This window comes from Vicia villosa, linkage group LG4 (assembly GCF_029867415.1).
Source record: "Vicia villosa cultivar HV-30 ecotype Madison, WI linkage group LG4, Vvil1.0, whole genome shotgun sequence".
NCBI classification, from domain to species: Eukaryota; Viridiplantae; Streptophyta; class Magnoliopsida; order Fabales; family Fabaceae; genus Vicia; species Vicia villosa.
This window is the reverse complement of record NC_081183.1, coordinates 171,471,234-171,486,104: the sequence shown is the minus strand read 5'-3', so window position 1 is coordinate 171,486,104 and position 14,871 is coordinate 171,471,234. Positions and strand designations below refer to the sequence as shown.

General features: G+C 30.8%; 1 protein-coding gene across 2 annotated transcripts; it reads right to left on the bottom strand.

Annotated features, from left to right (window-relative positions):
- Positions 1 to 2,222: 2,222 nt before the first annotated feature.
- LOC131600290 (uncharacterized) lies at positions 2,223 to 6,030 on the bottom strand. 2 transcript variants are annotated; one of them, XM_058872473.1, is made up of 10 exons: positions 5,875 to 6,030; positions 4,683 to 4,922; positions 4,535 to 4,600; positions 4,074 to 4,418; positions 3,749 to 4,001; positions 3,547 to 3,604; positions 3,354 to 3,440; positions 3,113 to 3,244; positions 2,869 to 3,007; positions 2,223 to 2,628 (listed from the first exon to the last, which is right to left on the bottom strand). In XM_058872473.1, exons 2-10 carry the CDS (start codon positions 4,757 to 4,759, stop codon positions 2,409 to 2,411), a joined length of 1,377 nt encoding a protein of 458 aa, XP_058728456.1. In that variant the 5' UTR covers positions 4,760 to 4,922; positions 5,875 to 6,030; the 3' UTR covers positions 2,223 to 2,408. The 2 variants fall into 2 exon arrangements, with proteins under 2 accessions (XP_058728456.1, XP_058728457.1); XM_058872474.1 differs by lacking the exon at positions 5,875 to 6,030 and having other exon boundaries at positions 4,074 to 4,413; positions 4,683 to 4,752.
- Between the last annotated feature and the right edge of the window lie 8,841 nt (positions 6,031 to 14,871).

The following is a 14,871-nucleotide window of genomic DNA, read 5'->3' as shown; positions in this document are numbered from 1 at the left end:
GCATCTTCATCATGGTGCACACGACTCTGGGATCCCGACCCCCGTGATAGTTAACTTCTAGAGGTCGACGCCTCCCTATCGTGAGGCAGAGGGGGGATGGCTCTAGCCTGCTCGTGTTGACGAGCCCTCTCGCGACGAGTAGACGCGGTTAGGGTGGGTTGCCCGAGTCTCAACCTTTCGTTGTTTTCAGCCATAGCCTTTGAAAAAAAGATAACAAACGGAGATTAGTATATGAGGAAGGAAAGATTTCAGAGATGTATCTCCGAAAATCTAAAATAGAACGCTTTGTAGATACATCTCCGAAAAAAAGCTTCATTCAGCTTCAATGGCCGAAATTTTTGTGCAATTGCCCTAGTCATCCAAGTATCATCCAAATCATATAAATAGAGACTACACATAATCTATTTCAAATGCTAATGATATCCAATGCTTTAAAACCAACGTATTTGAACTAATAGATTAATCAAAAATCAAAATAAGATAAATGAGAAACTTACTCAAAATTGTGTTGGCGAGGGTGTAAAGTGATCTGATGTTGAATGTTGTAGTTAGATGGAGTTGAGAATGACAAGATACAAGTAAATGTTGCTTCAAAACTTAACCTTGAGCGTGAACTGGAAACATGAAGAGTGAGGTATAGAGAAGAAATACTTTTGGGTTTTTGAAAAATGAAGAAGGAGAAGAGGGAGAGTCTGGCGCAAGTTTTAAACATGCTCATCTAATTCGGAGATGCATATCCGAAATAATTTTTTGAATTTTTTTAAAAAAAAGTTTATTCGGATATGTATCTTTGAACACACCCTACAAAGTCATTCAAAGATACATTTCTGAATTAACCTGTGGTTAAAATGAAAATTTGGTACGTCCGGAGATACATCTCCGAAAACATGAGGCATTTTAGAAATTTCGCACAAGGGCTGCGAGAAAGAGTAAGGATGCAAAGAGAATTGCCAAAGAAAAAACTTTGATGTATACTATAAGTTAATAAATCTGTTTGTTTTAACTTTTTTTAAAAATGATTTTTATAGTGTTACATAATTTTATGTAAAAAAAATTACAAAAATCTTAAAATAAAAATTTGATTTGAATAGTTATTCTTAAAATATTATTTTAGATATGTCTTTATTTTATTGAAACTTTTTTTATATCAAAATTTCAAAAAAAAAAAACACTTAATTTTAAAGCTATTTTAAATAGTTTTTATAAAAATTATTTTTGAAATATAATTTTTTTACTGTAAATTTTAAATTACATTTGGCACTTTAAAATATTCTAATTGGATGTTTGTGTAATAATTTTTTACACTGACAGTGCACTATCATTAAACTGTTTTTTTTTTTAAATTGCTTTCGATTATGTTTTGATCTTCAATAATATATGTAAAATCACTTAATTTTGAACCTATTTTCATAAAAATTATTTTTGAAATACAACTTTAAAAAAAAAATTACAATTTTCGACTATGTTTTGATCTTTAATAATGTATATTTATGTTATAGAATGTCAAAATTAGTCTTTAAATTTAAAAAATAAACAAATAAAACCGATTTTATAAATCTACTTTTAAAATACAAAGAAAAGTTTCTTTTTTTTAAGTTAAAACAACCATCCCTAATGTTTTTTCATATGAATATCTTTCAGTTTAGTTAAAGTTTTTAATTCATACTCCAACTTAAGCATACCGTCAAAATTTTCCCACTTATTCAAATTTTAAAAAGCTCGAAGAATAGTATCTACTGACGAATATATAATTGAATTTATAACATAAAATAACACTATACATTTCTTTAAAAAAAATCTGAGAGGATTGGCCTAACGGAAGGGAGCTCGGGTCTTAAGGGTGGTCTCGAGTTCGATAGTGTCCAGGACCAAAAACAAATCTCAAACCCTCAAGGGCTACGTGTAATGTGAGGTGAAAACCCTCTATGTGAATTAATCGATCTGACTGATCGGATACCACGTATATTAAAAAAAAACTTTTCTTTAAAAAAATGTATTCTTTGTTTGAACCAAGAGTCCAAGACACGCATCTCAATTTGCAAAAAAATTAATTTAATTTTGATGAGATAATTTGTAACACTATCCACAAATCACAACCACTAGTGCGTGTGTGTGATATTTTAAAAACATTTACAACAACAATGTAAAGCTTTTTTGCATACATTCTTGAGATATCATCCATTCCATAGTGATCCTAGAGAAAAAGAGAGAAAAAGAGAGGGTAAAAAATCAAACACTTCCATTTCAATCCATGGAACAAAGCATTCCTAATCCCCCAGATAAACAATGTAAAGTGATCCTCGTTTTAGTTCAGTACATCAGAAAACTACATTATCAACCGGACAATAAATTATAGCTCAAGGTCTACAAAGGCTACAAGATAAAGAATAGAAGGATCATATAGATAATCAATTCAAAGGTTTAGCTAATAGTAAATGATTTTCAGGAGAAATGCTTGGCTGAACATATCTGACAAGTTTTGCTTCTAATCCAAGTTTTCTTAACCACATCAACCTCCCCATGTCAATGATCCACTTGCACTTAAATCCCAGTGCTGCTCTTTTTTCTGCTTCCATTTCTGAAAGAATTTTTTCAACTCCATCTGTATATCCATTACCTTGTTCCTTTCTGCAAAAAAAACACAGCTTTTAATATATCGATTTCAACAACTGATTCGACTCTAAAGATTTACATGTAACATCAACCGTTGATTTATTCATCAATAGTTGATATTACATATTTTACACTCTGAAGTAAATTGTCCGTTATAGACGGGTCAGATCCTATAATAACAAGGCTTGAAATACTAATGGACCGTTAGCATGAACTTTGATGGCAAAATTAATGATTAAAGAACGGAAGGATTACATTGATTGTAAATGCGATATACAATTAGTAGTATCAGGAAGATCTGAATCATGAGTAGCATCTACAGCCCAGCTGGTAAACCATGTAATGGCATGAAATTCTTCCTTTGTCATTCCCAAATCTAAGAAAAACTTTTTATCTGCAAGGTCACAATAACAGTTAGCTAGTAACCAAAAGTTATTAAAGAGAGGTTTATATATATATACAAACTATAGTATTCACAAGCAAAGAAGAAGGTGATTACTTGTGTAGTGTTTCCACTGGCAAAGATGGTGACAACATGTTGCTATAGCTAAACCTCCAAAACTAATATTAGCAGTGTGCTGTTCATTACTATCTTTTCTATATTCAGGAAAGCAGCATCTCAAAGTCAAATCTGAGGAAAATGTTGGACAACCGTTTTTTTTATTATTCATAGTCATTTATGTTTTCGTCACTAAAACAATCACTGAATTTCATCAGAATGCATAAATTTCCAAAATCACCTGTTGCAGGTCCGCATAGATGTTTACCGGTGGCCAGAAATGGAACTCCTTGCAAAGACTCAACAGCATTCAAATTTAAATCTTCAACTGCAAAGTTGGATTTTTGAATTTTATCGGACTCAGAAAATATCTTATAAACTTTATAAAAAAAGAAGAAAATATCTAATAGAACAAGAATACTGAAGACCCTTACTGTCAATTCTCAAACGCTCTAACGTCAAGCTCTCATTTTGTCGCAAGGATCGATCAGCCTAGAAATAGCATTGGCATGACGTAAATAAATAACAAATAAAAAATTAAAATCACTGCAAGTTCAAATAGTTCAGGAACATTTCCAAATATGAAAAACATGATTTAGAACTTGGGAAAAAAAGTTCCAGGTCTAAGTCCCCCACCTTCAACTTGTATGCCTTTCGCTCAACGAGGAAAACTCTACTGATTCCATAACAATCTGCAAGCATTTGTGTCAAATACCCTCTACCAGCTCCAAACTCAATGACTGTAGAAACGCCATCATCCTTCCCCTTAACTGGTTCCTCACATGTTGATTGTTTCCTACTAAGAGAATTCTTCAATACACCAAAGTTTTCCAAATTTCCCACAATAGATGCCTGCTGCATTATATGTTTCTCCTGAAATGGCAATTTCCTGCAAAATACTCAAGTTGGAAATAGAAACCAAACCCGTCAAACAAAGGGTTAAATTCAAGGCAAAAACTACCTTTCTTCTTCTTTGCTTTTAATCCAAAGACTGCAAACATCTGGCATCTGAAATGAGTCCTCAATATGTTTACACAATGATTCATGAATAGATTCAACCTTCTCAATCAAATTGCAGAATTCAGGCACACTCATCCTACGAACTGCATTCCTCTTCATTTCAGAAGAAACGGTCAAAGTGGGCAATTTTGAATCATTAATCTCTGAAGTTTCCTCCTCTTGTAGTTCTCCATCAGAACCAGAATTGATACCTTTTTGATAGAAAGGTTGGTCAGACAGGGATTGAACCTGTTTCAGCAACGGGCACCGCTTAACATGCCAATTGAGATTTTGCTCAAGCACTGAACTGTCAAATGATGAAAGGACATTAACCAAATAAATAACATCTAAAAGATGGCAATAATGGATATGGGTTGATAATGACAGTTACAGGTGACAGGAAGAGAAGGAGAGAATAATTACTGAGATGGATCTACAGGGCATTGAATCCACTGGCCTTCGGGCCTTGAGTTATGATTACCACAGAACCTGGGTCCATAGAAATGAGAAACTGTGAGTGAAATGAATGAATCAAATAATAGATAGAAAGAAAGGAACAACTAAATCTTACAAGGAACCATTGAGAAGGGTATTTGCACAAAATCTGTTTTTGTTGGGAAGCCAGAAACTGCAGTGCTTAGTCTCCATATTGCTTTCTAGATAGCTTCCTTCGCCAATCAAAATGCTTACAGCCTCAAATTAAGGTTTTCAGTAGATTATCTCATAGTTGTATAAACCAAAAATCAGCTAAGTCATCAGGGCAAGTCAATAAATTAGTGGTCTAACTGCCAGAAACGTAGTTTAACAAAACCTGCATACAAAAAAAAAAATGTATTCATTCATACATCCAATGTCCCCTTCAGTTGTTATAAGCTATTGAGATTTTAAAACAATGAGTAAATGCAAAGCTGGTTCAAACTATATCCTCGGTATGGTTTGAAAAATCCAACCACTACATACCATCCTTAGTTATACGTGATTACATTAGCACGATATGAAATCAATCTTTACTAATAAGATCTGTTCATGTCTCATATTATAGGTTTTTGAATTTCATATTTTAGTGATAGGCTACTCAAAATGTTTTCAATGTATAGAATGTAATATATAATTCACAAATAAAAAAGTACATACTTGATTAAGGGTCTTGTTAAGGAGCACCCTAGAGGAACTCAATAAGCTACATTTTTTAATCTTTCATCAGTACTTAGTCTTAGGTCAGTGGTCAGTTGCTAGAATTTGTTTAATTAATTTGGCCACTTTCTTTCCATTTCAAGTCACAAAAACAACATGTTGGGTTCATCTTTTGCAATTGATTTTGGAATAGGCATCAATAATACTCCTTCCGTCCAATACTAGAATAACAATAGCAACCCAACCGTGTTGTCAAATAGCAGCTATAGTACTATAGCATGGCAAAGCTTGAAGAAACTATTGATATTCTGCAATACCCAATACCTCAAACTACAAACCGTTGTAAAATAATTTGAACAAAAAACTATTTTTTGCAATCCGGGACAAACAACATTGGCACAATTCAGCTTCATTTGGTTCAGTCAATTAACCAAACACATCAAAGGCATTACTCATTAAGCATTAATTAAAACCACAGAACCATATATTACTATCAACGAATTAAGAACTGATTCGAATTTGCATATCCAATATAACAAACACATTCAAAAAATAATAATTTAAAAGTAGCATAGAAAATAAACATTTCACAGCGTGAGGAAGAAGTAGAAGGATCGTGAAAGAGGTACCTGAGGCAACGGAGACTCACGAAATCGACGCTGGCGATAGAACCTTTCCAAAGAGACGTTGATTTGGAGTGTGCAGAAAACGGGGGAAGCAAAACACGACGCAAAACCCAACCTAGTACATAGCTTAGGGCGTGTTTGGTTGCGTGTCATTTTTTAACTGTGGCTTACATTTTTAAAGTTAGAAAATATGTTTATTTTTCTCAACCCAGCTCATTCTATTCTTACCAGCAGGCAAAATTCTAATTTTACTTATAACTTTCATAGAGTCATATCTGGAAGCACCCCATATTTTAAAAATTTTGATTTCTTTCGTAAATACATTTACAGAACGTAGTAAATTAGAGTGTGTTTGATTTGTTAAAAATTAAGTAACTGGACAGACCAAAAATAGTTGTTATGTGTTTGATTTGATAAATGAAAGAAGTACTCGACAAAAAAATTCAAAGACTGCACAAAAACCCAAATTCTTGTACCTCAATAAATCAAGGGACAACTTTTTATCCATCATCATAATCATCAAATGACAATAATATATGTGAATGGTTGTGATGCACTGACTGTGTAAAGAATTTTACACTGTCAGTGAATCGCAGCCGTTAAACATTTATTAAATTTTGACTTTTATTTTAATTATTTATAAAATAATATATGTGAATGGTTGTGATGCACTGACTATGTAAAGAATTTTACACCGGTAGTGCATATCCATTAAACCCATAAATATATGAGAACACTTGGTTATTATGAGAAATGAGAACAATGAATCACGACCATTAAATTTGATTTTAATGGATTTCATTGATTTCTCTTTTTACTTTGATTTAAAATAAATATTAAGGTTCATAGAAAGAGAAATCAATTCAGTCCATTAAAATCAACAAAATCAAAATTTAATAGTCGTGATTCATTATTCTCATTTCTCATAATAAACAAGTATTCTCACTTGAGTCGTCCCTATATATATATATATATATATATATATATATATATATATATATATATATATATATATATATATATATATATATATATATATATATATATATATATATATATATATATATATATATATATATATATATATATATATATATATATATATATATATATATAAAAATTGTATTAGTTTATATCTATAAACATTTAAATAAATAATAATAATTTATTGTTGAAAATCATATATGTTATATTTGGATTTCATATATATCGGCTTGGTCACGTTAAACGATATTCTATTTTTTTACAATTTGTTTCGTTATATATATATATATATATATATATATATATATATATATATATATATATATATATATATATATATATATATATATATATATATATATATATATATATATATATATATATATATATATATTCCAAAATTTGTCTTATTTCGGAAATTCACTTTCGAAAACACGAAAAAAAGGTGTTTTCGGAGATGCATTTCCGAAAACACCCCTTTTTTGGGTTTTCGGAGATGAACACCTTTTTTTTGGGAGGGGTGTCTTCGGAGATGCATATCCGAAATATTCCAAGACCAAATTGGTCTTGGAATGTTTCGGATATACACTTAATTCAATAATTATTAAAAAATTAAAATCAAGGTGAATCAATACAATTAATAGGTATAAAATCAAGGTGAATCAATAAAATGAAGGTTAATCAATAAAATCAAGGTGAATCAAAATTTCCTAAACAATTTTAAAATTAAAAATAATTTTTAACTTATATAATATATAATATATAAATATATAATAATTAATATATAAATATATAAATATATAATAGTTATTATAAATTAAAACACTCATTTTTTTAATTTTTATAATTATTATTTAAATATATAAATATATTTATAATTAATATATAATAATTATTATATAAATATATAAATATATAATAATTTTTATAAATATATAATAATTATTATATAAATATATAAATATATAAATATACAATAATTTTTATAAATATATAATAATTATTATATAAATATATAAATATATAATAATTTTTATAAATATATAATAATAATTATAATTATTATATAAATATATAAATTAAAACACTCATTTTTTTTATAAATATATAAAAATTATTATAAATATATAAATAAAAAATTATAACCTATTTTGTAAGTGAAATTATTTTAATTTTTTTAATTAAAATTATTTTAAATTTTAAAATATGAATCAGGATAGAAATATATAATAGCTATTATTCATAACTCATAAATTATATCAAAATATATAATTATTATTATTCATTACTCATAAATTATATCAAATTTATGATATGTGAATTAATTAATATCCTAAAATTAATTTTTGGGATTTTTTAAGATTTTTTTTGTTGTTTCGGAGATGCATCTCCGAATTAGTCAAAATCCCAATTTTTGGGATTTTTTCGGAAATGCACTTCCGAAGTCTGGAAAAATTTAGAAAAAAAAAAAATTCGGAAATGCATTTCCGAAGCAGGGTAAAATGGGGTTTTCGCTGGGGGTGACCCCCATAGGGAGGTGGGTAAAGAAAATATATATATATATATATATATATATATATATATATATATATATATATATATATATATATATATATATATATATATATATATATATATATATATATATATATATATATATATATATATATATATATATATGGTTAAATATGTTTGACGTCCCTATAAATATAGTGATTTTCGGTTTTGGTCCCTACAAAATTTTTCTTCAAACAATGGTCCTCGCAATATTTTCCGTCCCTATTTTTGGTCCCTGCCGTTAGATTCCACTAACGGAAGCTTACGTGGCACGCCATGTGTCACGCCACGTCTGTTAAAATCAATACTAATATTAAAGAGACGGATTGCGGGGGTTTTAAACCCCCTTTAAATAACTTAAAAAACAATAATTTTTTACAAGTAATTAATCAAATAATTGTTAGAGAAATATTTGTTACCCTCATTCTTCATTATAAGTATTGATAAATCGTGCATGTTAAATAATCAATTTCCTAACCAAGATGATATTGCATTTATACTTAATTTTGTTGACAGCATATTAATTAAGAAAACAAACATATATTGAATATTAAATAACCAATTTCCTAACGAAGATAATATTGTATTTATACTTAAGGTTCTTGATTCCGTTTAATTCATTTTGGTGCTGCTACGTAACAGGTGGGTAACTCATAGTCCATCTAAGATTTTGCTTACTTATTAAAAAAATCATCCCGGCCCCAGGTACTAGTTTTCTTCATAAAACAAGCTTCATTGACTAAAATACCTTTACTATTAAAGTAGTTAATTGAATAGTTAAGTGGTTTGAGATGCAATAAAGAAAATTATTTATTAATGAAAATAGGTACTAAACAATTTGTGTCATTAGGAATTGAATTATTTTCAAAGCTGGGAGATTCTATTTATTTTTAAGAGGAAGGGAATAATCCTAGTCATTAGTGTTTTAACAAAATCACATATATATTATCACGTAGTACTTTAACGAATTCATGTGAGCTCATTACTCAAAAGATCAAATGGATAAACTTATGGAATCAATGAGTTTTTATTTTCTTATATGTATTGTATTTTCTTATATGTATTGCATTTTATAATTGTATTAATGTGTATAAAAATAGTGAAGCCAAAATAAACATGTAGAAATATGAAGAAATGTAAAAAAAGTGTAGAACGGTCTGTTTCAACCATGTTTAAATGTTTCTGCTAAATAGCTATATCATATAAACCAAGATAAAATGACTTAAAAAAGTTAATTGTGTAAACCATTTTATAGTAGTGAAAAATTATTGTTTTTAAAGTTATTTAAAGGGGGTTTAAAACCCCCGCAATATGTCTCTTTTATATTAGTATTGATTTAACTAACGTGGCGTGACACATGGCGTGCCACGTAAGCTTCCGTTAATGAAATCTAACGGAAGTGACCAAAAATAGGGACGGAAAATATTGCGAGGACCATTGTTTGAAGAAAAATTTTGTAGGGACTAAAACTGAAGGTTGTCATATTTACAGGGACTAAAAACATATTTAACCCATATATATATATATATATATATATATATATATATATATATATATATATATATATATATATATATATATATATATATATATATATATATATATATATATATATATATATATATATAAATTAAATATGTCTTATTAATAAAATGTTTGAATTGTATATAAAGAATATTATGGTAAAATAGAAATTGTTGTGCTTGTGATGTTCATGATTTATCAAACAAAGCACAGAACAAATAATTGTCCAGTAACTTAACGGCTTGTGATGTGCTGTTCTTACTGTCATGTATTTCAATGTGAATCAAACGCACTCCTAGTGTATATGAGAAAAAATACACATAAAAATCAGTTAAAGGAAGCTTCCGGAGATACATCTACGGAAAACCTTAGCGCCACATTGTTCCGTATATGCATCTACGGAAGTGTATGATATAGTTTGAACCAGAATGATCACTCCCCCATTGTTTTATTTCTTCAAACTTTTCATACTCCACACTCTAAAAATCCTACATCATCAATATCTTATTTCACTCCAACACTCAAACTTTTTGGTGCAATAAATCAAAGGGAGCAAGAGGAGTCTGAATTTCAGGTAAATATCCACCTACTCCGAAATGCAAAAATCTCAAAAGAATTCAAACAAGGGAGCTCGCATAAGCAAACCGCCTTCGACACCTATTCCACCGCAAGTTCCGCAAGTTTAGACTCCGATTCCAACACATATTGATCCAAAAGTACCAATTTCAACACCTATTGCTCCATCAATCGAAGATGTACAAATTGCTCCAAAAATTCCATTCATTGACGAGATGTCGGTTTTTATGCATAAATACATCGACCGAATCGTCAATGTGGCGGGGGACGGTAATTGCGGATTTCGAGTCGTAACGGCTTTGCTTGGTAAGGGAGAGGATGCCCATGAGATTGTTCGTCATGATCTTATCAAAGAGTTGGTGAACCATAAAGACTCGTACACGCGGGTATTTGGCGATGAAAACAAATTTGCATCGGTAAATGAAGCTCTTGTTCCTTGGGGGCGCCTAAGCACCGGTTTGGCATTGGATGAGATTCCCGGAAATTGGATGAGATTCAGTGAAATACGACATTGATTCCATTCAAATGATGCATGGAACAAATGACATTGTCATAACCGTTGTAATTTCTTAGATGTCTTAGTTTTCTTAATTTTCTCTGTAATACCGATTAATCAATGAATCAATGCAATGACTTTTATGGTTAAAAATGCTTTTGACCTGGTATTTTGGTTCTGGGATGATTTCGTAGATGCATCTACGCAAGACTTCCGTAGATGCATCTACGGAAGACTTCCGTAGATTCATCTACGGAACAGAACAACGTTAAACAAAAAAAAAAGTGCTTCCGAAGATGCATCTACGAAAACACGAAGGCAAAATGGTCAATTCGGTGGTGTATAAGAAGGATATGGGATTAGTTGAGAAATTGTCATCTCTAATCAATTCAATTTTTCTATAATTTTAATGTCACTTAATTTGATAGATTGTTTTGTTACACTATGATGTAAACATCTAATGTGAAAGATTAGATTGTGTAACTCATAAAATTTTAAAAGAGACCTCTTATCATGTGCTTTTGAATACTTGTATACTCATTTATGAAAATAAGAACTTATAATTTCTCCCTTGCTACCAAACACATCTAACATAAAAAAAAATATCTTTGATCATCCAACAATAACGACAAAAAATTTCTTATGTAATTATATTTCTCTAGTGCCAATCACATATTCAAATAAACACATATAATAGAGTAGGAGAAATTTGTTTACCTAGATTTTGCATAAAATATTCTCATGGCCAAATCATTAAAATATAATGATTAATAATTTTTCTTAATAATAGAAAGTTTATTTGCAATAAGTACAATAAAGAATATTCTATATGTGGTGAGATGTGCAAGGAGATTTTGTATTCTCGTTTGTAAAATGAATCGATTACTCAGTTGTCTAGTTAAGGTATTTATTGACTCAGTTATTTGGACGAAGGATTGCTAAGAATAATTGTTTTGTTGCCTATGAGTTTGGCCTCACGTCCCTTGACTTTGACCTGATACTAGGGTGAATGGAGTGAGTAATCCCCCATAATAATGATGAGTGAAGTAATCATATACCACTTGGGATGACTTCACTTATTCTCTTAATGTGTAGCTAGATACGTCTATTATGATCCATGACAGATGAGCATTGGTTCGGGCGAGATCGTGTGTTCGCTACCCAACCTCGTCCTTACGTGCCCAAGTCCTTTCCTTGTTGCGTAGGGGCTACAAAATATCTTTTGCCATCAATCGAATCAACTTGCATAGATCCAAACACATTCAAATACACCGCCTTAAGGTGATGCTTGGTTTTACCACCTGCATCCTTGCTAAATTTTCTCTTATGGTGCTTTGCTTGCACACATTCTTCACAAATTTTAGCTGGTATATTGATCAATGGCAGCTATGTTACCATTCATTTCTTTTGCAAAGCATTGAGATATCAAAAATTGAGATGCTCGAGCCTAAAGTGTCATATTCAATTTTCTCGACTAGCCAATTTAGCAAGACACTTATGCTCCATAACCTTCAACTCAACCTTGAAAGTTCTATCAGTAGCCATATGAGCTTTTAGGACCAAAACCTTATTTGCATCCATAATGTGTAGCGTCTTGTTCTCCATATCAATCTTGCTACCCTTCTTGAGTAATTGAACAATACTTAGAAGGTTACACTTGATTCCTAGAATATACAACACATCCTTTATCAAAGAATTTCTACCATCTTTTCTCTTGATCAATACATCACTAATCCTTTCCGCCGCTAGAGTGGCATCATCCACGAACTTCACTTTGTTCTCCATGGCACGATTGATTGTAACAAATCAATCTTTCCTCTCTGTCATATGCATTGAACATCTGACGTCCAAATACCATTGATTCATACACTGCAATGCTTCTTTCAATGTCACCATTTCATTTTCTTCTGCATGTAACTGATCACAACATGGTTCTACATCATTTTTCAAAATGTTGTTGTTGTCCCGCGGCCTGTTGTTGTTGCATTCCCCCTTTGTGATTATGAACAAAAGTGTGCTCCCATAATCAAAGTCTTGTCATACTACTATAGCTTCATCTTCTTGAGATTCTTTCTTGTTGGAATTGCACTCTCTTACAAAATGGTTAAGCTTTTGACAATTAAAAGCATTACATGTTGCTATTGTCAACCATTCTTATTCCACCTCTATCTCTTAGATTGCCACCTCAAGAATTGCTTGATCTTGCAGTCCTACTACCACTGTCTCACCCTTTTGGAATGTTAGATTCTTGGAATTTTAGGACTCTCTTCCACCAAAAGTCTAAAAGTTCTTTCTACCTTTGTTCATGGGCCATTTTTCCTTCCCCTTCTTGTCTCTCTCATTGAAGCGGGCCTGCAAAGCGATCTCCACATCTGCCTTATCAACATTCCTTTCCTTCCTATCTTTATTCATGTGTTTCAAGAGAGCATTATAGATCATCTCCGCTCATCGTCTCAAGATCCTTCAATTCCTCAATTACTACGACTATGTTATCAAATCTTACTATTAAAGAAAGTAAGATTTTTGTGACAACATACTACTCCATGATCGTTTCTCCACATGCTTTTAGATGGTTCACCAACTGAGTAATTCTCATTGTGAAATCATTGACGGTATCCTTATTCTCCATTTAAATCATCTCAAGTTGACGTTTGTGAGTTTGTAACCTCACAACCTTCGCCTTGTCATCCCTTGTGTAAGCCTTCTCTAAGATTTCTCACGCTTGCTTTGATGATTCGTAATAACCAACTTTCTTGAAATTATATGTATCAACGCATTGATGGATTAAAAATAGTTCCTTGAAATCTTTTTTCTTTTCTTCCTTATGGAATGCTCGTTGTGAGTTTGTTGCACATTCGATAAAAGGATTCACATCGTTATTGATCACATCCAAAACATCTTGATAGCCAAACAACACATTCGTTTGCTTACACCATTTGTCGTAATTCTCCGTATCAAGGATGTATAAGTTTTCACGGGTTATCTCATTGGAGACAGAATTCATAATGCACACTAGGAGTTTGATGGATCGAACCAGTCTCTTGATGCCAAATGTTAGAACTTGTAACCACAAGGTTGGTGAAAATTGAGTAATTGAGCATGGAAAGGGAAATATATATATATATATATATATATATATATATATATATATATATATATATATATATATATATATAGAGAGAGAGAGAGAGAGAGAGAGAGAGGGAGAGAGAGAGTGAGTGAGAGAGAGAGAGTGGGAGAGAGAATGTATGTGTGTGTGTGAGAGAGAGAGAGAGAGCATATGGAGCATATCAAGTGAGAGCATTTTATAATAAGAGATGAGAGCAGTAAATATCAATCATTTGATTCATCAAGAGAGAGAAATTAATTGTCACACTAATGTATTAACATTCTCTCTCTGGATGAATTCAATGGTTGATATTTATTGCTCTCATCTCTCATTATAAAATGCTCTCACTTGATATGCTCCTTATACACACACACACAACTGCAATTGATTAGGAAAAAAGAAACTAACTAAAAATAGTCTAAAAACTAAAAACCAAAAACTTCAACGCAATGGTAATCGATTACCAAAACTCAATAATCGGTTATAGCTATTCTAAAAACCAAAAACCTTACATCATGTAACCGATTACTAAAACGTAATAACCAATTACAACACCTGAATTATTGGCTTTTCACAAAAAATTTGTATGGTATACAACTACGAGTTAGAAAAATAAAACAAAGTAAAGATTCAATTTAATCTCTGAAAAAATTGTGAGAATAAATTTATGCTTAAATAATTTTTTCATCTATGTAAGTTGGCGAATTTTTGATTTTGGTCAGTGAATTTTTTCCTGATGGAATCCCTATATGAC